At 41.4% G+C, this 24207-nt stretch overlaps 1 protein-coding gene across 1 annotated transcript in view; it reads left to right on the top strand.

Annotated features, from left to right (window-relative positions):
- The first annotated feature begins 7813 nt into the window (after nt 1-7813).
- Nucleotides 7814-24207, top strand: part of LOC118398952 (brevican core protein-like) — a 31484-nt gene continuing 15090 nt past the window's right edge. The window contains exons 1-6 of the mRNA XM_052472078.1: nt 7814-8124; nt 20009-20088; nt 20798-21184; nt 21328-21502; nt 22011-22138; nt 23753-24046. Of these exons, the coding sequence (XP_052328038.1) occupies nt 8105-8124; nt 20009-20088; nt 20798-21184; nt 21328-21502; nt 22011-22138; nt 23753-24046 (1084 nt within the window). The 5' untranslated portion in view covers nt 7814-8104. The remainder of the gene's footprint in view (nt 8125-20008; nt 20089-20797; nt 21185-21327; nt 21503-22010; nt 22139-23752; nt 24047-24207) is intronic.

Raw genomic sequence — 24207 nt, forward strand, 5'->3', positions numbered from 1 at the left:
AAAAGTCGATTCCCATGTGGACCAAATTCACTGCATTATCCTTTCTCTGGAAGTGCATGACATTCATGGCACAAGCGTGGAGCCCAGCCAGCAAAGTTGCAAACCCCAGGTTGTATGTAACATGCAACCTGGGGTTTAAATCTACATTTGCAGTATTTGATACCTGTCACCCCAGTCTGATTAGAAGAACCCACCTGGCCACCTGGATCTCTCTGGAGCACCACTCACTCTCCGGTAGCAGCGGCTGATCACACAGATGGTCTTTCTGCTCCCGTAGATGGCGTCTGTGTTGTTGTCTATGATGGGTTTGCCTGTGGGATACAGTTGCAAACCAATCCTTGGTAAGTACAATGTCTGTGTCACTACTGTCCAATTTCCTGCTCTCGTCAAGAAATCCTATAGGATTAGTGATTTTTCCAATAGAACCCTATAGGATTCTCACAATCCTATCGGATTTGGTGTCACCTCTCAAAATCCCTTTTGAATCCTATTGCACTACTTTTTTCCTAATGGATTAGTCTTTTTTTATCATATTGAATCCTACAGGATTCTCACAGTCCTATAAGATTTTGTGGAACCTGTTTCGTAATCCTAGTGGAATTTTATTGAACTACTTTTTCTACTGGGACTCAAAGGTAATCATATTGGACTCTATATGAGTCTCACAATCCCATAAGATTTTGTATCACCTCTATCAGAATCCAATTGGAATACTATTGGACTACCTTTTTCCCTATTGGAAAAAATATATAATCTGATAAATAATCCTATAAATCTTGTAGGATTTTTTTTTTATACCCCAATTAGAATCCTATTAGAACTTTCTTCATTGAACCCAATAAATAATAGTTTGTTGTCAGAACTTCCAGTACAATACAATGACATGAATCACAAACTGTTTGCCGATCATAAACAACAGTTGTATATTCATTTCTGTTTTATTCACCTGTAAGAAAGCCTGCCCCTTTAAGAGTGAGTGATTAAGTCACAGCTAGCACAAGCCGGCAGTGTTTATTAGCCTAACTCCCAAGTTCAGCTCGCCAACTGTGGCTGTGCAAAGAATCTCAGTATTTCGAACATTATTATTCTGTTTTATCCTTCACTGTGCGTGAATGCAAGAACTGTGCGAAAAATATTTGTGTCCTTATGTTTCCTGATGAATTTGTCAATGTTTTTGTCATATTTTCGTCATTGTACATCATTTTATTCACACATTTTTATGCTACGGTGGTTCCTCCTTTAAATGTTGCGTCATACTGCGGGACACCCTGCGTGCTGCTGCAGCATTCTGTGGCACATCATTTAATTCTCAGCCACTTCTTCTGTTACTGCAAGTTATTGCTAGTTTGACCACCAGAGGGCATCTTTGAGAAGCATTTGATAGTATTCCGTATTGGCATTACCAGAGAATTTGTAACCTTTTTTGTAATAACATAGTTTATGGGATTGATTTTGAGAAATTTGGCTTAATTAATTTGATTAATATTATGGTGTTTCCATTCAGAGAAAATGTGTCAGTTTGTAAATTCAGTCCGTTTCGCTCTCGGAGTGCACACAGGACGTTCAGGCCGAGGAGTAGGGTTGATTTGAGCATTCTGGCATTAAAACGGCAGTCAAGCACCCAAGCTAACGTTGGCTGGCTACTTCCAGACACAAATGAGACCACTCTGACCATTTTACTCGCCCTAGCAGAGCTGGTAAGGCAGTTTTCGTGTTATCCAGAGCGTTGGTGACTGTAAATGTGCTGCTGGAAACAATTTATTTACGCTTTTTTTCCGACGTTTACTGACACCAGCCATATTCAACGGGTGTTGAGTGCTCGTAAAGTAATTACTCTACGCTCTGGTACACTCAGATGAGAGTGCTCTGAAATCCGTGTAGATAGTAGGCTGGACACATGACATTTTTAACAACGTTATTTTCTGACATAAACTAGATAATTTCATCCGCCGTGGAGCCCAGTTATGACTATATTTCCCAAGTGCTTGCCGTCGTTTTGAAGTAATCGTGAAAAAAACGGGCCTTATTTTAGTGCATTTTTCACCCTGCCAGCTCCTATTAGTTCTATTGAGCACTGTGGCACCAACTCGCCTTCCCAAACATTCTATTCCCAGCTTATTGTTCAACGTCACAATGCCTGATTCACTATTCTTTGCAGTGAGACCTGCTCACATTGTTTTATAGTTCAAATGTAAACAACAAAAATAATATTGGAACTCTGTGGTCTTCCCATTGTCTTCTAATGCATTTATAACACCTAGATAATGAACTTCCTTCAATACAGTGTTTCACATTCTCCACGGGTTGAAATTAAGTATCGAATTGAAATACTGTGTCCTCAGATTAATGCAGATGAAGGGAGTTAGATATGTATAGTTTTTTTTCTGTATATATGAATTACAAATCAATCATGTTTATAGTCTATTGCATAGTTACAATGTGATCAGTGAATATATTCAATGTACAGGTGTCACGCCCTGACCTTAGTTATCTATGTTTTCTGTATTATTTTGGTCAGGTCAGGGTGTGACGAGGGTGGGTATATGTGTTTTTGTCCTGTCTAGGGTTTTTGTATGTTTATGGGGTTTTCTGGTCTAGGTGTTTATATGTCTATGGTTGCCTAGATTGGTTCTCAATCAGAGGCAGCTGTTTATCGTTGTCTCTGATTGGGGACCATATTTAGGTAGCCATATTCCTTGGATAGTTTGTGGGTTATTATTCTATGTTTAGTTGCCTGTTCTGCACTAGCCATATTGCTTCACGGTTCGTTATGTTTAGTTCTGTTCAGTGTTCTCTCTTTATTAAAGAGTTATCTTCGCTTACCACGCTGCACCTTAGTCTCCTCTTTATGACGACGTGACAACAGGCAACAATGTGGGAATCTCAGGCATGGTAGAACTACAGTACCTGTGTATTTCGGACTTGCATCCTTGGCACAATAAAGTTATTATATTCTACTCTATCCATAGGCTTCATTAATGCCATTCAGACTTGAAGTTGATACAACAACTATGACAGCTGAGGTTCATAAATTGGTATGAATATTAGTTCAGAACCTAACGTTTTTAGGGTCCATACACAGATCGGCTACATACTGTAGATAGCTACAAATAGTTAGCTAGCTATGTTACTTCAGCTGCATTGCAAGGCAAGCTTGCACAATTGTACATTCAATTTGCAGTAAATGCTTTAGCAAGCTAGATTCTTTACATCCACTGTTTCACAAGACGACAGCCTGGTTTGCTGGTTTTGTCAGGAGTCCCTAAAACATTAAACAACACAAATTACAAATGAATTCTCCTAACATTAGCTAGCTGGCTAATGTTAGCTCGTCAGATAATTTACAAAAATCGCTATTTAACAAGTTAACTTTATGACATAAACATATTTCTTTGTCTCTACCTTTACTAACATATTCCTCTCAATTGTACATTTTTTGCTTGACTCGTTATGACGTTATAACAACTTACATCTGGCTCCACTGTAATGTTTTGTCAGCCATCTTTGTTGAAGCACGCCATGAAGGCAAGGGTGGCTCGCGTCAAAATTCATCATTGGAACCACTCGATATGATTGTTCATATAAAAACCTTGGGACCCAAATGCATAATGAGTGCTCTAACTCCCCCTTGTGGTGGTCTGGAGCAATGAAGCCGTGACGCTGGGTACGAACCATTGTAGCTAGGTGAATCACCCAGCAGGTAACATTGATACAATCATTTTCTGGTTGTAAACAGCTTTTCTGGTTGAGAAGACATATTAACCGATTACAACCAATGGGTTAATTACAAGCAGGTAAATACTTATACTTGTGGTGGGTGAGGAGGACCAAGGAAGTGGTGGAGATGAAGCAGAAGAAGCCTATGTCTACCCAATAGGAGTGGATGTCGAGGTCCAACAGTTTATTGCCGCTTTGATCATACGGGGATTTGCAGACCAAGTCATGAGCATAAATAACTTGTCTGGCTATTGTTCTTCACCCACTGGATGAACCAAGCATTCCTGCAGTCACAGCCCACTGAACACGCACTGGTTGAATCAATATTGTTTCCATGTCTATTTTCTAATGAAATGACATCGAACCAACGTGGAATAGACGTTGAATTGACATCTGTGCCCAGTAGGAGGTAAAATAGTTATCTTGCTTGTATGGGGAAGTCTAAAGACAGTTGTTGGCCATAGGTTAGGTGGAGCTGTGTCAGCATTGGAATTGGACGAAACAGCTCTGTAAGGAAGGCCTGATATAACTTCATAACTGATGTCAAGGTACACCGACTGAAGGGTCTTAATACCAAAACCTGCAATGAAAAATTATAATGATCTCCGAACTTCAATAAAACATTTTTTTTGGTCAGCAGATTCTCCTATCCAGAGCATTTTACAGGAGCAATTAGGTTTAAGTACCTTGCTCAATGGCATATCGACAGATTTTTCACCTAGTCAGCTCTGGGATTCGAACCAGCAACTTTTCAGTTAATGGCCCAGGGCTCTTAAAGAACATGAATGTTGGGACCAACTATATCCAGACCTTGGGTAATACTTTCAAGGAGGGTTTGCAGAAACTAGAGACATTGGACTTAAATCAATCTGAACAGAATACTTTAAAAGATTATGATCACTAAATAATTTAAATGGATCTGGAAATCACATTTTCCATTTGAAACCTGGGACCTTTGAGGGACTTGGCCAACCTTCAAATCAAATCTTATTGGTCACATACACATGGTTTGCAGATGTTATTGCGAGTGTAGTGAAATGCTTATACTTCTAGATCCGACAGTGCAGCAGTATCTAACAGGTAATATCTAACAATTCCACAACAAAACCTAATACACACAATCTAGTAAAGGAATGGGATAAGAAAAAATATATGGATGAGCAGTGACAGAGCGGCTAAGATGCAATAGATAGTAAAGAATAGATAGTGAAGGATACAGTATACATTATATACATATGAGATGAGTAATGCGAGATATGTAAAAATTCTTAAAGTGGCATTATTAAAGTGACTAGTGTTCCATTTATTAAGTCTGGTGGTGGTTGTTTTAACAATCTGATGGCCTTGAGATTGAAAAACAGATTCTATCTCTCTGTCCCAGCTTTGATGCACCTGTATTGACCTGCCTGCTCTTCCGGATGGAAGCGGAGTGAACAGGCAGTGGCTCGAGTGGTTATTGTCCTTGATCTTTTTTGCCTTCCTGTGACATCTGTTGTTGTAGGTGTCCTCGAGGGCAGGTAGTTTGGCCCCGGTGATGCGTTGTGCAGACCAGACCACTGAGGAACTTAAAACGTTCCATCTTCTCCACTGCTGTCCCATCCATGTGAATAGGGGGGTGCTTCCTTTGCTGTTTCCTGAAGTCCACAATCATCTCTTTTGTTTTGCTGACATTGAGTGAGAGGTTATTTTCCTGACAACACACTCCGAGGTCTCTCACCTCCTCCCTGTAGGCTGTTTCGTCATTGTTGGTAATCAAGCCTACCACTATTGTGTCGTCTGTGGCCACGCAGTCATGGGTGAACAGGGAGTACAGGAGGAGGCTGATAACACACCTTTGTGGGGCTCCAGTGTTGAGGAACAGCGGAGTGGAGGTGTTGTTTCCTACCTTCACCACCTGGGGGCGGCCCATCAGGAAGTCCAGGTTCCAGTTGCACAGGGCAGGGTCGAGGCCCAGGGTCTCAAGCTTAACGATGAGTTTGGAGGGTACTGAGTCTATTTGCGGTGTGATGTTTCAGTAGGGTAAACCACATTTTGAGGTATGAATTACTCAAAAACAACAACATATTTTGGCAGGCCGTAACCATTGATTAAAAGCTGGCTTCCAATAGGCTTGCCCATGCCCAGAGTTCACCACCTCATTAAAGGAGTACAATATTTCCAAGCTAAACAAATAATGATAGGGAGAGACTCTCCTGTGTACACACACAATGAATAACTGGGGGGCAGTCCTCCTGGGTCAGCAGTAAAGGATTCAGTTCTGCTGAATGCTGAGCTGTAGTCAATGAACAGCATTCTTACGTAGGTATCCCTCTTGTCCATATAGGATTGTGCAGTGTGATGGCGATTGCATCGTCTGGCGACCTATTGAGGCGGTAAGCAAATTGAAGTGGGTCTAGGGTGACGGGTAGGGTGGAGGTGATAGGATTCTTGACTAGTCTCTCAAAGCACTTCATGATGACAGAAGTGAGTGCTACGGGGCGTTAGTTTAGATACCTTAGCTTTCTTGGGAACAGGAACCATGGTGGCCATCTTGAAGCATGTGGGGACAGCAGACTGGGATAGGGATTGATTGAATATGTCCGTAAACACACCAGCCAGCTGGTCTGCGCATGCTCTGAGGACGCGGCTCGGGATGCCGTCTGGGCCGGCAGCCTTGCGAGGGTTAACACGTTTACATGTTTTACTCACGTCTGCCACGGAGAAGGAGAGCCCACAGTCTTTGGTAGCGGGTCACGTCAGTGGCACTGTATTGTCCTCAAAGCGCTCAAAGAAGTTGTTTAATTTGTCTGGAAGCAAGACGTCTTGTTTCTTGTCTTACAATACTCCATCTGTCATCAAATCAGTATTATATGCTATGTTCACAGGACTAGAAGCGTAAGAAACTCTGATATATATGTAATGCTTTCTTCTATGAAACAGATAAACCAATCACTCCACCGTTCTCTAACATGTCATCTCTAGATTACCTGATGATTGACAATCATAGTCCCCGGGGAGTACCTTGTAGTTTACCGCTTATTATTGTAGGTACCCTAGTGGTTAATCAGCTGTGGTTGGCAAAGGATGGGGGAAAAGTGTGACTCCACTCAGGATAATGCTGGGTTGGGCAGGTTGTGTGATTAAAAGTGAGAGAGGCTGAAATTTAACCACGGAAATGGAACCTTCTTCTGGGCTTTTAAAATAAATCCCATACATAGCCAGCAAAACAGCCTAAAATGTTTTGCAATGTTTCTTAGTGGACAATTCCAGGTATTCTCTCCCTGTTCCAGTCCGTTTTCTTCTGTTTGAAGCATAATGAACACGACCTAGCCCTTTCTGCTTTGCCACTTCCCGCCTAAACAGTCCCAGCAATGTCTCATCAGTGTCAAATTCCTCTGGGTCTTGCCACTTCTGCCAAGGCAGAGGACATCTACAAAGCACCATTCACTCACAGTTTAACCCCAAGGATGGGATGCCTCACTATGTGTGCTTGCTTTGCATACTGCTCTTTGGGGTTAAGAAGACAATGTTGTCATTGATACACTTTCAGAAATCATTAGCAGAAGAGGAACTTTGTGAAGTTCAAAAGTCTTCGTCAACTTTTGTGTACAGAAACATTGCGTGTACTCACTCTGATTGAAATAATCCTACATTCACATAAATTAAATATTCACATCTGGAATTTCGAAATGATTGGTATAGTGTTCATTGACCAGAATAAACCAATTGAAATGGATTATAAACTTATTGTAAATGCATTATTCATGGTTACCTGCAGGCGTACGTTATATTCAATAAATACTTTTTCATAGGCTGCATCATCCCATCGCCTTCTTTGCATGCTCTCTGCGACTCTAGTCTATTCTCTCTCGTTGCTTACCTGCAGCATCAGCAATTTGCCCGAATGCTGCACTGACTGACGCACTCTCCCCCTTCGTCTCTCCTCTCTACCCACCACATTTCTCTTATATTCCCCCTTGCAATAAAACCATGTCTGATCCTTTCCATTAAAACGTCATCAATCGTCACGAATAAGCCTACGTTGAGACGTCGCTCAAACAGTTCAACTGCATTGCCATGTATGTCATCCCATCCCACTTTTACCCCATCCCTTTACACGGACACATTCTCCTCCATCCTCTTAGTTGAATGACAAAAGTGGGCAGTTCAAGATTTCATATTTGCCCTCACTGTCTCAAACTCTCTCTTTTCTTCCTCTCCTTTGCAGCCGGTCGGACGTACGCGTCCCATACCTGCATAGAGTTCTCAGTATTCTTGGGTACAGTATTGAACGTCGCAATATCCCGCGCGCACTGCACCAATTGAGGGAGCCGATGCCGAAAAGACTTCCCATCCTTTCAACCCCCAAAATATTAGAAAATCCAGGATTGGACAACCATTAATCGAAATGTTTGTCGAAATAATGCGGTAGGTGTCGTTTTATTCATAATTTAGCCTAACAAGTTTGGACCGATGGCTAAATTAGGGCAGAAAGTTATATATATATATATATATATATATATATATATATATATATATATATATATATATATATATATATATATATATATATATATATATATATATATATATATATATTAGCCTGCACTTATGTGTGACATGCAATTTTATTTTTTTCCTCTCATTGCTTTCCTTCCCCGGTGGTCCTGAATTTAGCCTACTCTTATTTACATGGGCTACAAGCAGGATTAGACCGTTTAGGGGTCGTATTTCTTTTAAACTCACCTGCGCCCTCAGAATCTTTTTTTCTTAAGAATAATGTTCCACGTTTCTTATTCTACAGTGAAAATCGGATGCGTAATTTGAACATCTTTTCATCAGATTGAGAATAAATCCAGTAGCATAACTTTTCATTTCACAATGTCTCTGCATTGTCCTTTGACGGATGCATCTTTAACTTTGCAGCTTAAAGTTTAATACTAGAGTTTTGCAAGATGTTCCACAAACTGTATTTCCACATCAATACGCACTTTCATCAAGCAGTATTATTTAGTAAGAGACACCTTCCGCCCATGGTTGGCTTAACCCGTGCGTCATCTAAGTAACATAATTTTAAACAATCCATCAGTTTAAACTAGAGATATGTTTTTTTTTGTGTACATGGGCTGCGTCTCAATGACCACATCCACATATGTCAGCCTTCTGCATCTGTGGTGGAAGGTGGCCAAGCTACAGTGGTGTTTGTCAAACCATGAGATCCAAAAATCAATCTTCTCACAAATAAAATGTGTAGCATCCAAAAGGGTTTGGCCTACAAACTAAAGTGACCACTCTATGGAAAGATGAGAATCTCAGGAATACTATGGTGTTCATACAAATTAATGTAAGTATGAGTGTAGTTTTGTGCAAACAAAAGTAAGGGGTTAAATATTTGTTCCAAAAAGCAAAATATTTCCTGACACTTATAAACCTTATTCCTTATGATTTTTTTTTGTTGTCCATTTATGAATGTATTATTCAATATGTTTCTAGTGGCAATAGTAGTAAATGCCAAATAAAACATTTTATCAAATCATACATATATATATATATATATATATATATATATATATATATATATATATATATATATATATATATATATATATATATACCTAAAGGGGTACTAAAATTAAAAATCAAGGCTTAGACTTTTAGGTCTTAGCTCTTTTTGTAATGTAGAAACCTAAACACCATTAAACTCTCTCTCTATTCCCTCCATCCATTTAAGCACAAAATAACTTTCCTTCACCACTCGTTGTTTTGCTGTCCTCTAGTACAGTACCACTCCTCGTACTTCTCAGTTTCGACAGGGTCATAAATAACACCTCTCTCACTGTCTTTAGTCTTTACTTGTCCTTTTCTCTTTCTCCCACTCTGTCTATTCCCACTGGGCACACACTGGTTGAATCAACTTAGTTTCCACGTAACTTCAATGAAATTGAAGGAATAGACGTTGAATTGACGTCTGTGCCCAGTGAGTTTTCTCCTCCCTGCAAGCTCTCTATCCCCCCTCTGTCCCTCTCTCTGTCCCCCTCTCTAATGTAGTCTCTTAGTGGACATGTTGCCTTTGGCATCACAGGCTTTGGTGCAGCCAAAAACGTGATTTTGCTGTGTTTTATATATATATTTCCACACTCTGAGGTTGGAATAATACTGTGAAATTGTGAAAAGGATGATAATGCCCTTTTAGTATAAGAGCTGTTTGAAAAGACAGCCTGAAATTGTAGCATTTTTTGGTAGGATGGAGTTTTGGCCTGCCTGGTGACATCATCAATAGAACAATAAGGTGGAGAGTTCCAAACCTTTCTGCCAATAACAGCTAGTTTTCAGTTTTCCACTCCCCACTCAGACCACTCCCAGACAGTCTTAGCAAAATTATTTTTGTTTCTTTTTGAGAATTTTTATAGAAAACAATCACAGTAAGGTACTTTATTCTTACCCAGAAATAAAAAAAAATGGCTGCTTTGGACATTAAAGCCTAATAAGTAGCAACTGTGGTGGGACGAAAACGTGGTGATATTTCATTTTAACATGAACTATTTTCTAAAGAGAGTCGTTGCTTATTCACATGATGGGTTTTGACCCCTGCGGCACTGCTTAGGCACTTTAATCTAGTGGCACCAATAGGATTCTAGCTAATAACTACCAAACTATTATCAATATTGAACTTCAGGGCTCATTTTAACCAACCTATGATGCCAGATATGGTTTCAAATTGCTGGTGACACGGTGGGCATATATTACTTGTTACTATCGCTAGCTTGTGTACTTTGTTGCTACAAAGGTTGTTGTCTATATCCCATATTACAGTAGAACACCCACCCCCCAAGATATTTTTGAGCGATACGGTCTTGAAAAACAAATGTTATTGCCACTATTGGTTGTGAATGTGAACTTCTGAAGAGTTCATCAACCACTGGTAGGTTGTACAACTATGTTGAAACCAGAGTTGGGGTCAATTCAATTTCAATGCTTCTTTAGTTTATTTGAAGACACTTTCTGATGACTCTGGGTGCAATCAAATGACATTTTCAACCAACCGTTTCACACTCAAGAAGCTGACATTTCAATAGTGGGGTGGTTGTGTGATTCACACACTTTTTGATGGCTAAATGAAATGGAAGGATGGATGGATAAACTTAATAGATATATTAGCATTTACAATCTCTATGGAATCTCCAGTCCAGCCCAAAGAATATAGAATAATCCTGACTAGAGATTTCCAAGTCAATGACATCAATCTCCCATTGAAATCAATTCCTGATCAACATGGAAGTTCGAATTACAGCACACACACATTTCTCAAGTTACGATGCGGCCGTAAGTTGGGGGAGTTGGGAGAGTAATTTTCCCCAAGGGACTTTTTTTTATGTTAAAAGATACGAGTGATTTATGAATTTGAGGAAGCAGGTTTGAGGAACAAGCAAAACAAAGTATCTAAGGTCTACATGGTTGTTAAGGGGATATTTCACCCAAATTACATTGTTTCCTTTCAATCCAAAGTGTGGATATTCGTTTCAGAGTAAGGAAACAAATATGTCATGTGGGTGAAGTATCCATTTAACAGACAAGGTTGTTGGGGAGATTCAGAGGTAGTACTTAAAAAAAGGGAACTTGAACTAGCCTTCTGTGTTCATTGAACAAGGGGAAGTTAGACAAATGAACTAGGGTTACGTGGGTTAGACCAGTGATGAAGAGACTAAGAGCCGAGAGAATTAAAAACAAGGGGCCAACATTCTCTTGTGTGTATCTGGGCCAGAACATTTCTTTTTGCAATTTTCTATAAAACAACATGTGGATGTTGTGCCCTTGCTAGACCGTGCAGAGACTGCTAAAATCCTCTGCTTCCCCTGTGACACAGTCTCCTCAGTCTCCTCATCCAGGGAAATCAGGACATCATGCACCTTTCTTGTCTTTCATCCCACCCTGCAGGAGGCGAGAGCAGGACGCTCTGAGTGCACTCTGTTTCTCTGGCTTTCACCACACAGCCTCGGGGACTGTGGGCTTCTTTAGTTCAACTCAGTAATGGACACGGTATATAGGGGGGCATAAGCAGAAAAGTGAGAGGTGTCCATATAAGTGAATGGGCCTGAACAAGTACTGATGGAAGTGGAGAGCAGGAGGTAAGGAGGGAGAGTAAGATTATTTCTAAACAAAAAACGCTCCATTAAGCAACCTTGAAATGAAGTGACGGAAAACGTAACCTCACTAAAATGGTTTCAAGAGTCAGTACTGTCTTACCCAGAGCTTATAGCTGTTTGTGTGATTTGACCTTGATATGGCTATTGTACAATACAGTACAGTACAAGTGTTTGACATCATAATAAAGTGCATCATGGGTTGCGATAACCTATTTTCGAAGTCCCCGCAATACCTCCTCGACAGCTACATAAGCGGTCTGTTTGCATTGTGCCTGTCTTTTTGTGTCTGCATAAAGCGTCCATCATGGTCCAAACCATGTGTTCTACAATAATGGACCTTTGGCTTTCAAATTTTCAGCGCGGCTCAAGCAATTCTCTTCAACTGTCAACACATTCAAATGAAAAAAGGACGCGTACATGGAGCCACGTTGGTTGGGAATTTTAGGAAGGTGCGCATTCGGACTGTGCGTCCAGCGTAGCTATGTCACAATGGGACGCAATACTATCACCTCTCAGCGTCTGTGGATAAAAGAGCTGGTGGAAAGAGCCCTATTTTGTACTGTGTGTACCATGTGCTTGAGGATATTGCACAGGCAGCTTTTTCTGGACATGGCAGTGCTGTTGGTGGCGTCTCTGGGCCACGCTTGAGTTATATTCCCTGTTTTCTTAATTAAAAAGAACAGAAAAGCTGACTGCAAAATAACTGGCCAAGGACGTTCTTTCTGAAAGATGTGGCCAAGAGGCACCCAACAAATCAGGCCTGACTGCCATTTTATTCACTGTCATCAGTCTGTCGCCATCAGGATGAACACAAACCTGTGTTTACGGATACTTGGTAACAATGGTTCAGTTTGAGAGGCCCTTGGTTAGTGTTCTCTTCATGTGGTGATTGCTTTTCTTCAAGTCCTGTTTTAAGTGATTCCTAGTAGCTTTTGGCTTGTTTTTCCATGAAATAAAGAAAACGGGCCAGTAACTCTTGTCCTGTAATTTTCCAATGTGGACGTTTGTAAGAGAATGGGTATAAAGTGAAACACAGTGTGCAGCTGTCCACTCGCGCGCCGCTCGCCTTTTGTCCGACGTTTTCCAGTCAAGAATATTAATGGCTGCCTGTCTGTGGAGCTAACCCAGCTGGCACCAATACAAACAACATTTATTCAACCACAAGGCAGTGTCGGTTTATACGACACTTGTGTCTGTTTGTCTGCTCTGTGTTTGGATTCCTTTGACTGGATTTGATATACAGTAACAGCAATGATGAGAATAAGGGTGGGATTTAAAAAAAGCATAGATTAATGATCTGATTGCTGCAATTGACTCAATTGCGAGCGACTTCAGAGTTGAAGCGTGAGGTTGAATTTATCTGCTGTTTTGGTCCTGTAGCCACCACTTTGTAGCTGCGTGAAGCACACCCGTACCTGCGCAGACACTACAGTTGAAGTCAGATGTTTACATACACTTAGGTTGGAGTCAATTTTCAACCACTCCACAAATTTCTTGTTAACAAACTATAGTTTTGGCAAGTCGGTTAGAACATCTACTTTGTGCACGACACAAGTAATTTTTCTAACAATTGTTTACAGACAGATTATTTCACTTATAATTCACTGTATCACAATTTCAGTGGGTCAAAAGTTTACATACACTAAGTTGACTGTGCCTTCAAACAGCTTGGGAAATTCCAGAAAATGATGTCATGGCTTTAGAAGCTTCTGATTGGCTAATTGTGTAAGGGGGCGCATACTGGCGGCAGAGAAGTCAGACGCAGGATAGAAAACTGTTTCCAGCGGTGCAGTTTATTAAACAAAAACTCACCGGGAAACATAACAAATATAACAAATGGGTACAATACCCTACGCACGCCAGGACAAATGTGCACAAAAACTTACAAATAACATTGACCGACAAACACATGAGGGGGAATAGAGGGTTAAATACACAACATGTAATTGATGGGATTGAAATCAGGTGTGATACAAGACAAGACAAAACCAAAGGAAAATGAAAATAGGATCAGCAATGGCTAGAAAGTCGGTGACTTCGAACGCCGCCCGAACAAGGAGAAGGACCAACTTCGGCGGAGGTCGTGACAAATTGACATCATTTGAGTCAATTGGAGGTGTACCTGTGGATGTATTTCAAGGCCTACCTTCAAACTCAGTGCCTCCTTGCTTGACATCATTGGAAAATCAAAAGAAATCAGCCAAGACCTCAGAAATAGAATTGTAAACCTCCACAAGTCTGGTTCATCCTTGGGAGCAATTTCCAAATGCCTGAAGGTACCAGGTTCATCTGTACAAACAATAGTACGCGAGTATAAACACCATGGGACCACGCAGCCGTCATACTGCTCAGGAAGGAGACACGTTCTTTCTCCTAGAGATGAACGTACTTTGGTGCGAAAAGTGCAAATCAATCCCAGAACAACAGCAAAGGACCTTGTGAAGTTGCTGGAGGAAGCAGGGAGGAATGTACACAGTAAAACAAGTCCTATATCGACATAACCTGAAAGGCCGCTCAGCAAGTAAGAAGCCACTGCTCCAAAATCGCCACAAAAAGCCTGACTACGTTTTGCAACTGCACATGGGGAGAAAGATCATACTTTTTGGAGAAATGTCCTCTGATCTGATGAAACAAAAATAGAACCGTTTGGCCATAATGACCATCGTTATGTTTGGAGGAAAAAGGGGGAGGCTTGCAAGCCGAAGAACACCATCCCAACCGTGAAGCACGATGGTGGCAGCATCATGTTGTGATGGTACTTTGCTGCAGGAGGGACTGGTGCACTTCACAAAATAGTTGGCAACATGAGGATGGGAAATGATGTGTATATATTGAAGCAACATCTCCTCAAGACATCAGTCAGGAAGTTAAAGCTTGGTCGCAAATGGGTCTTCCAAATGGACAATGACCCCAAGCATACTTCCAAAGTTGTGGCAAAATGGCTGAAGGACAACAAAGTCAAGGTATTGGAGTGGCCATCACAAAGCCCTGACCTCAATCCCATATATTTTATGGGGGGCAGAACTGAAAAAGCGTGTGCGAGCAAGAAGGCCTACAAACCTGACTCAATTACACCAACTCAGTCAGGGGGAATGGGCCCAAATTCACCCAACTTATTGTGGGAAGCTTGTAGAGGGCTACCCAAAACATTTGACCGAAGATAAACAATTTAAAGGCAATGCTACCAAATACTAATTGAGTGTATGTAAACTTCTGACCAACTGGGAATGTGCTGAAAGAAATAAAAGTTTAAATTAATCACTCTACTATTATTCTGACATTTCACATTCTTAAAGTAAAGTGATCCTAACTGACCTAAGACAGGGAATTGTTATTAGGATTAAATGTCAGGAATTGTGAAAAACTGAGTTTAAATGTATTTGGCTAAGGTGTATGTAAACTTCCGACTTCAACTGTATGTGTGACCGTGTGAGAGCAAAGTCTTGCATCGTTCTCATCTCAATTTCTGCGGTGCTGCTCATGCCAACGTCGTAATGCCGAGACTACCTTGAAGTCATATAGAATCATATTTATTGATAGTTCAACTGTCTCTGTCCATGTAATTACTTTGTAAAGACACAGTTTTAAACACATGCTTTGAAGTGGTCCCGAAATGCTCATAGTCAAAGGGACATATTGGAACATGACTTTCAGTTTCACTGAACTCATCAGAGTGAGCAGTAGTAGTTTATTACATTTTACATGTAGGTCGTACTTGGCAGCTAAAAGCTGAATTGCACACAACACATACAAGTAAACAAATCTCAAAGCACATGAAAAGCAAAACAAGCATCAATTAAGAATATGAATGGCGTGAGTATAGGTCTGGACTACAATATTCTTAGTACTTAAAGCCTCAAACAGATCGTGCAACAACCGCATATACATACAGTGGGGAGAACAAGTATTTGATACACTGCCGATGTGTTTTTTTAGATTCCGTCTCTCACAGTTGAAGTATACCTATGATAGAAAATTACAGACCTCTACATGCTTTGTAAGTATGAAAACCTGCAAAACCGGCAGTGTATCAAATACTTGTTCTCCCCACTGTATGTAGCTACAACCCGCACCAGAGTAGCTACTGTACAAGCCCTTTAACACAAACAGCTCAGAGTAGGCAATGTGGTATCTCCTGCACTTATCTCTTCAGTACCATTACTTGTATCATGATGTAAGGCAGGGTTACCCCAACTGGTGGCCCGCGGGCCAGGTTTTATTTGTACCCCCAAGTTTTCTGAACAAAAAACAACAACAAATTATTAAGACAAATTTGGGTGGAATTTTCATTGTTGGACATAAAAGACTGTAAAAACACCAGGAAATCAGCTCCAAGTGATTTTAATTGAAGAAATCTGTTGCCAAGCATTCCAATGCATAACAGAGAGACACATGATTGTATACAAATGTAAGCAAGGTTTGAAATGATTGTTTTAGTCAAACATTATATCTGTTTGGGCTTCTTGTGTTCAATTTGCAGTCTATAAAGTATTTGTAATTATGTTCTGGCCCCCCGACCATCCACTCCAGAAATAAAATCGGCCCGCGGCTGACTCTAGTTGATGATCCCTGATGTATGGTGACCTTAGGTATCCAGAGAAGTGTACATGTATAACATACAGTGCATTTGGAAAGTATTCAGACCCCTTGACTTTTTCCACATTTTGTTATGTTACAGCCTTATTCTAAAATGTATTAAATAAGTGTTTTCCCTCATCAATCTACACACAATACCCCATAATGACAAAATGAAAACAGGTATTTGGAAAATTCAGCAAATGTCTTAAAAATAAAAACAGAAATACCTTATGTAAATAAGTATTCAGACCCTTTGCTATGAGACTAGAGCTCAGGTGCATCCTGTTTCCATTGATCATCCTTGAGATGTTTCTACTATAATGGTTCAGGCTAAGACCCAGATGCAGACACAGGAGGCGGATAGTACGAGTCTCAGAGTTTATTAAAGTACAAGGGCAGGGAAAATGTAAGTCAAGAAGGCACAGGATGGCAGGCTCTAAGTAGATCAAGGCAGGCAAAGAGTTGCAATCCAAATCAGAGTCAGGCAGGTACAGGATGGTAGGATCAGGCTCAGGACATCATGCTGTTGGGATGTTTTTCATTGGCAGGGACTGGGAGACTAGTCAGGATCAAGGGAAAGATGAACGGAGCAAAGTACAGAGAGATCTTTGATGAAAACCTCCTCCAGAGTGCTCAGAACCTCAGACTGGGGCGAAAGTTCCCCTTCCAACAGGACAACGACTCTAAGCACCGATCCAAGACAATGCAGGAGTGGCTTCGGGACAAGTTTTCTGAATGTCCTTGAGTGGCCCAGTCAGAGCCCGGACTTGAACACGATCAAACATCTCTGGAAAGACCTGAAAATAACTGTGCAGCGATGCTCCCCATCCAACCTGACAGAGCTTGAGAGGATCTGCAGAGAAGAATGGAAGAAACTCCCCAAATACAGGTGTGCCAAGCTTGTAGCGTCATACCCAAAAAGACTTGAGGCTGCAATCATTGTCAAAGGTGCTTCAACAAAGTACTGAGTAAAGGGTCTGGATACTTATGTAAACGTCATTTTTCTGTTTTGCTTTGTCATTATGGTGTGTAACTTGATGAGGGAATTAAAAAAAAAATCAATTTTAGAATAAGGCTGTAACTTAATAAAATGTGAAAAATGTCAAGGGGTCTGAATACTTTCCCAATGCACTGTATGTACTAGGTCGCCGTTGGTCAAGTGAATGAACGTAGCTCTGTTTTGAGGGTGTCTGGGGCTCATTTAGTAGGCTAGTAGTAAGCTCTGTGAAACTGAGTTGGAGGTGGATTGGTGCTTGACTATTAGAATTTCAGTCACATAGAATATGACAAAAAAAAGCCTGAGTCAAGCCAGCTGGATAGGAGTGAACTCCCCCAACACACACACACACACACACACACACACACACACACACACACACACACACACACACACACACACACACACACACACACACACACACACACACACACACACACACACACACACACACACACACACACACACACAGAGAGAGTATTTGTGTGTATTTTGATGAGAAGACCTTCATTTAATGTGAGCAGGGCTGTGTTTTTGGGGGCAGCTCACAGACTCTGCTTGTCTCTAAAACAGTGTCTGCAGTCAAAGTAACTTAATTGTCTACTGTGTTTGTTAATAGTCTACTGTGTCTGGGGGGCAGGATGGAGTTTGAGAAACCCTGAGCTAACCGAAAGTAGCCAGGCATAAAAGAAACGCCTGAAACAAGATCCCCCACATTCTGGTCTTGACGATAATAATTTAAAAAAACGTCGGGCGAGGTTATCTTCTGCGCTGTTCAACCAATCCAGTAAATGTGGAGGAGTGTTACCTTGTTGGCAACTCCACTAAGGCTACCAGACAAAACATTCAGGGAGATTCCTCCGCCCTCTTCTCCTCCGTGACCAGGAAACCCGTTAAGTGGTTGTTGAGTGGTCGAGGAGTGTCAGTTCGTTAGTAGGCAAACACAGGTGTCCTCCTCACCTCAGTAGCCTCCCGTCCTCTACATATTCTCTGCTGAACTTCAAAAAAGAATCTGCCACACCCCCTTTGAATAAGCTGTTGCACATGTACATATTTAAAAATGATCTGCTTTTTTAAAAGATATCCTTTTATCTATAAAATCTCTAGCACAACTAGCTAAATGTATTTGTACTACTTCGTACATTTATTTTGGGTTACCACACCTTTAAACGTCAAGCGCTAGTGAAGAAGGTCTCATTTCAAAGAAGTGATTTGTTTTCCACATTTCCTCCCATTCTCTCCTTGATTACTTTTGACCTTTTTTAAAGAGGGGATGACGGAGGAGAGGTCGCAAGGAGTTGAGCAAAACCAATTGAGATTCTATTTTCATCATTGATGGAGGAAGATAGGTTTTTACGACCAGCTAAGCCAAACGACAGCAAACTAGGCAACATATCGGGTTGATAGGTAATACATTTTTTATATATATATATTTATTTACTGTAAATGGTCGTTTAGGTCTACATAATTTTGTGAAAGTGCATCTAGGAATAACGGGGATGGCATAATGATGTTATAATGAGTGAAATCATCATTGTATAGGTGATTAAACTGGTGGTCAAGGCACACAAAATTGAAATGTTTTAATTTATGTGAGGCAAAAGGTCAAATCCTACCCTTTTGGAGAAGGATCTGGAAAGTACTCAAAAGGATGAAGTAAAGTTTGTTTCCCTGTCCTTTTTGAAAAGGACCAGAAAATTATTTTGAAAAACATTAAATGAAGGCAAAAAGTAGGCTTCTTCTGCTGTCTTTTGTGTGAGGTAAAAGTACAAGCTTTGTTCAGTTAACTTTCCTGAAACGTACTCACTGAAAAATGCTTCTACCCTTATTTGTGTGATGTAGACGTTTATGGTCCCTCCCTTTTCCATCGTGGCTGACTCTGTGAGTTCGTGTGAGGTCAGTGAGAGCGGCCTGCCATGCCTGCTGAGCTAATAACAGGGCCAGACTGGCGAAGGAGCACTGGCAGGCAGCCCTGGGCTATGCAGACATGTAATTTGCTCGTGGAGGTGATGAACCGCTTCCGGTCAGATGTGGATTTACCCCTTTTTGGGGGCGGAGCTGCCTCTGTTTCCTGTATTAGGCTTTCAAAGCCCCTGATCTTTTTTATTTGATTTAATTGTGACCGTTTAGTCTTTACTTTATTCCCATAAATGGTAAATGTTCTGTCCTCCCCCACACATTTTTCTCATCATGTGTGCTTTCCCCTAATCTCTTCATCAACTCCACTTTCAATCTCATCATCCTCTGTTTCACCACATATCCCTCTCTCTGCTCCTTCTCGCTCTCAGCTCTCCATCGATCTGTTTCACCCTGTTTATCTCCTTCAATCTACTTGTTTACCCTCTGGCATTGATCTAACATTTTAATACTCATCATTCATTACATTTTGACCCCTCTGTCCTTATGTACACTCAAATCATAGAGGGTAAATAATGTAGGAGTAAAATAAGCTTTGAAAAGAATGTTGTAACCCATTGGCGGAGTAGAGATTGTTTCTTCGATGCGGTACAAACAAGGTGCATTTGCCATAGGGTGTATATGGAATATGTCCCATTTTCCCCCCTATCTCACTCTCACTACATCTCCTCCACAGACCAGTAAGGTTCCTCCCCCTTCTGTGCACAGTTTGCCACCTGACCATGGCTTTCCCCGCCCAAACAGGATACTCAGAAGGTACAAATCTTCTAAATGTCTCTTTTGACGGACTATCATTATATGGGATGGCAATGCATTATATTAAAGCATTTATTTTGAGATCAGATTATTATTTTAAAGCGGTTTTTCTCCTTTATGTACTTCCCCAGAGTCAAATGAATTTGTGGGGACCATTTTTATGTCTCTGTGTGCAGTTTGAAAGAAGTTGCTAACTAGCGTTTGCCTGATTGCTAACTAGCAGTATGCTAACTGTTCCTGTAGACTTACAGTCAAAGCATACATGTAGACTTCCAGTCAATGTGCTAATGCTAGTTAGCATTGGCATGCGAAACTACCTCTAACTTCCTTCATACTGGACGCAGAGACATAAAAATAACCTCTCGCAGCTCTGTGGTCCTCATGAACTATAATTTAAAGCCTCAGTTGCTGTGTAGTAATTGCTGCATAATTGTTGCTGTTATGCTTGAGTTTGGAGATAGTTAAGATAGACATAAATTGTGTATAATTTATATTTCTATATATTCAACATGTACCTGATTAAAGTATTTGGTTTTCCGCCATTCCGAGATCATGGAATCACGGAACTCATCCGTGGAATATAAAAATTGCTGCAAAATCTTGAAGATTGTCCCCAAAATGCATTATTCACCACCACCACTAGAGGTCAATAGCCGGCCACTTACTCAGTAGCATCGTTTACTGACTGTGCCTCTCCTTCCTGACCTAGACGACAAGCGTCAACTCCAGGTCACCATCTCCAAGACAACCCCCATCTCCACTGCACACCTGGGGGGCTCCATCACAATCACCTGCCTGGTGTCCCTGTCACCTGGGCCCCCCTCATCCTCCTCGCCCCCGATCCCACCCCGGGTCAAGTGGAGCGTGTTGCATGAGGGGGAGCAGGAGGAGACAGAGATCCTGGTGGCGCGGGGTCAAAGGGTGAAGGTCAATGAGGCCTACAGAGAACGAGCCTCCCTGGTCAACTTTGCAGACTCGCCTGAGGACCTCTCCCTCTGGTTGGGGGAGCTGCGCTCAAGCGACACGGGGCACTACCGCTGCGAGGTGCAGCAAGGCCTGGACGATGCCAGTGATTTCACACAGATAAAAGTCAAAGGTAACAGAGGTTGTAGGAGTCGTTGTGAATTTTTTTGAGTTTTTTAAATTTGTCTTGCAGTTTTTACCACATATTGTGTATTTAAGCCTGTTCGTATTTCTCTGTGCCTATGTTTGTGTTTGTGCACACGCGTGTGCATATAGGTGTGGTCTTCCACTACAGACACGCCTCTGGCCGATATGCGTTTTCGTTCAGTGAGGCCCAGAGGTCGTGTGAGGGCATTGGGGCACACATCGCCACTCCCGACCAGCTTCTGGCAGCCTATTACGATGGCTATGAGCAGTGTGACGCCGGCTGGCTCGCTGACCAATCTGTCAGGTAAACCCCAGTATCCACAACATGACCTATAATACAAAGACACATTTCTTAAAGTTGCTAGACTTTGTTTTGACTACCTGAGTTATTAACGAGAAAGTGCTCAGGTGCCAAGATTATAGAATGACGACCCACAGCAGTGAGCTTATTCACAGGTCTAATAGGCTACCGGGGCTTTGAATTTGGCCCACTGTGTGGTATGTGATACTATTTCACGCAGAAGCTGTTGCTCTTTTCTGGCAGAATGTGTGTTGACCTGACGGGAGCTGAATCCCCCTCCTGCTCACTCTTGTCCTGGTGTTAAATATGCTAGATTTCCTCACGTGTATTGTCATGGCTTACATGTGTAAAATAGGGACTGCATTTGGTCCATGTTTCCAACACACAAAGAAATCCTGCTAACAGATTATTCAACAACGACTGAGGCCCCTCGCCCATCAGAGTTCGTCTTTGCAATGCTTTCTATTCACAGGAAATACTAATATTTTCAGTTCTTGCACCTATTCTGCAGATATCCAATCCAAGTTCCCCGGGAGGGTTGCTATGGTGACATGGATGGCCGCCCGGGATTGAGGAACTATGGGACGCTGGAATCAGAGGAGCTGTTTGATGTGTATTGTTATGTGGAGCATATTGATGGTAATAAACAACAACTTGTGAATAGCTTATCGTAAAAAGTCAGTGTGAATAGCTTATCGTAAAAAGTCAGTGTGAATAGCTTATCGTAAAAAGTCAGTGTGAATAGCTTATCGTAAAAAGTCAGTGTGAATAGCTCCCAGTAAAAAAAGGATGTAAATGTGATTCTACAGAGCAATAACGTATGTTTGTAAGTCTGTGACGTTGCATCAAAAATCATAAAGTACAAACTATTAAGGACACCTGCTCTTTCCATGACATAGACTGACCAGGTGAAACAAGGTGAAAGCTATGATCCCCTTATTGATATAATTTGATAAATCCACTTAAATCAGTGTAGATGAAGGGGAGGAGACAGGTTAAATAAGGATTTTAAGGCCTTGAGGAAATGTAGGCATGGATTGTGTATGTGTGCCATTCTGAGGGTGAATGGACAAGACTAAAGATTTAAGTGCACCTGAATGGAAAATCGTAGTAGGTGCCAGGCACACCAGTTTGAGTGTGTCAAGAACTGCAATGCTGCTGGGTTTTTCATGCTGAACAGTTTCCCCTGTGCATCAAGATATGGTCCACCACCCAAAGGACATCCAGCTGACTTGACACAACTGTGGGAATCATTGGAGTCAACATGAGCCAGCATCCCTGTGGAACGTGTTCAACTCCTTGTAGAGTCCATGCCCTGACGAATTGAGTCTGTTCTGAGGGCAAAAGGATGGTGCAACTCAATATTAGGAAGGTGCTCTTAATGTTTTGTACACTCAGTGTCGTCTTCTATGTAAATTTGTCAATTCAGATGCTTTGTCGTTATATATTATCATGTGTTCTGAAGGCACTCTATCAAATTACTGTGTTAGGTGTCCTTAAAGGGATAGTTCACCCAAATTACAAAATTACATATTGGTTCCTTACCCTGCAAACAGTCTATGAACAAGGTAAGACAGCAATCCATGCTTTTATTTAGTTTCCGTGGTACTGTTTCCACATGCTAACATTTTAGCATTCAGCATTTGTGGCACCATTCAAGTCATGGGACCGATATTAGCATTTTTCACGCATCATGTTCAAATCATCTATAAATTACTTTGTGAGCTTCACAATTTTAGATACTTTCGTATTATTTGGACATGATGTGCAAAAAATGCTAATATCAGTCCCATTTCTTGAATGGGATTTGTGCCACAAATGCTAAAATGTTAGCATGTGGTAACAGTCCCAGGGAAACTAAACTAAAGCATGGGTTGCTGTCATACCTTGAAAATAGACTACTTACAGTGCAAGGAAACCTATATATAATTTATAATATATAACTATCCCTTTAAGTTACAGGCATGGAGGGCTTTTAGCTAGTGGACAGAGTACTCACTTTAGATGAGTCAGATCATTAGTATTTAAACAACATACACTTTAGACATTGACAGTACTTTCCCTCCAAGGACAGTTACAATACCTTTTTTTATGTGTAACATATTCAAAGTCAATTTCCCAACCAAGGTCTCATTCTCCCATGTGTTCAGCCTTTTGTGTTTTTCCAGATACTGCAGGGAAATGAAGGATCTAGGACATGCGTCTGGAATCTAATTCCCATTAGGAGTCTAACACGTGACCCTTTTTGTGTAGGGGAGGTGTTCCATGGCTCTGCCCCTCAGCAGCTGTCATTGGACGAGGCTCGGGCTTACTGCGAGAAGGAAGGGGCAGAGCTGGCTACCACAGGGCAGCTGTACGTGGCGTGGAGCAAGGGTTTGGACAGCTGCAACCCTGGCTGGCTGTCTGATGGCAGTGTGCGGTACCCCATCATCATCCCTAGGGAGCGCTGTGGAGGGCCTCAGGCAGGGGTCAAGACCCTGTATCGCTACAGCAACCAGACAGGCTTCCCTGAATCATCCAGCCGCCATGATGTTTACTGTTTCAGAGGTCTGGGTATTGTACTGGACTAATTCATTCTAAAACAGATCATATAGGTTTTAGTATTGCCAGAGATTGTTTTGGATTGCATTCTTCCGGCGATTATGTTGTGACGTTATGCAGAGAAAGTGTTTGTCATATGAAAGGAGATAAAACTATCTCCCTGACTC

This window comes from Oncorhynchus keta, chromosome 20 (genome assembly GCF_023373465.1).
Source record: "Oncorhynchus keta strain PuntledgeMale-10-30-2019 chromosome 20, Oket_V2, whole genome shotgun sequence".
NCBI lineage: Eukaryota > Metazoa > Chordata > Actinopteri > Salmoniformes > Salmonidae > Oncorhynchus > Oncorhynchus keta.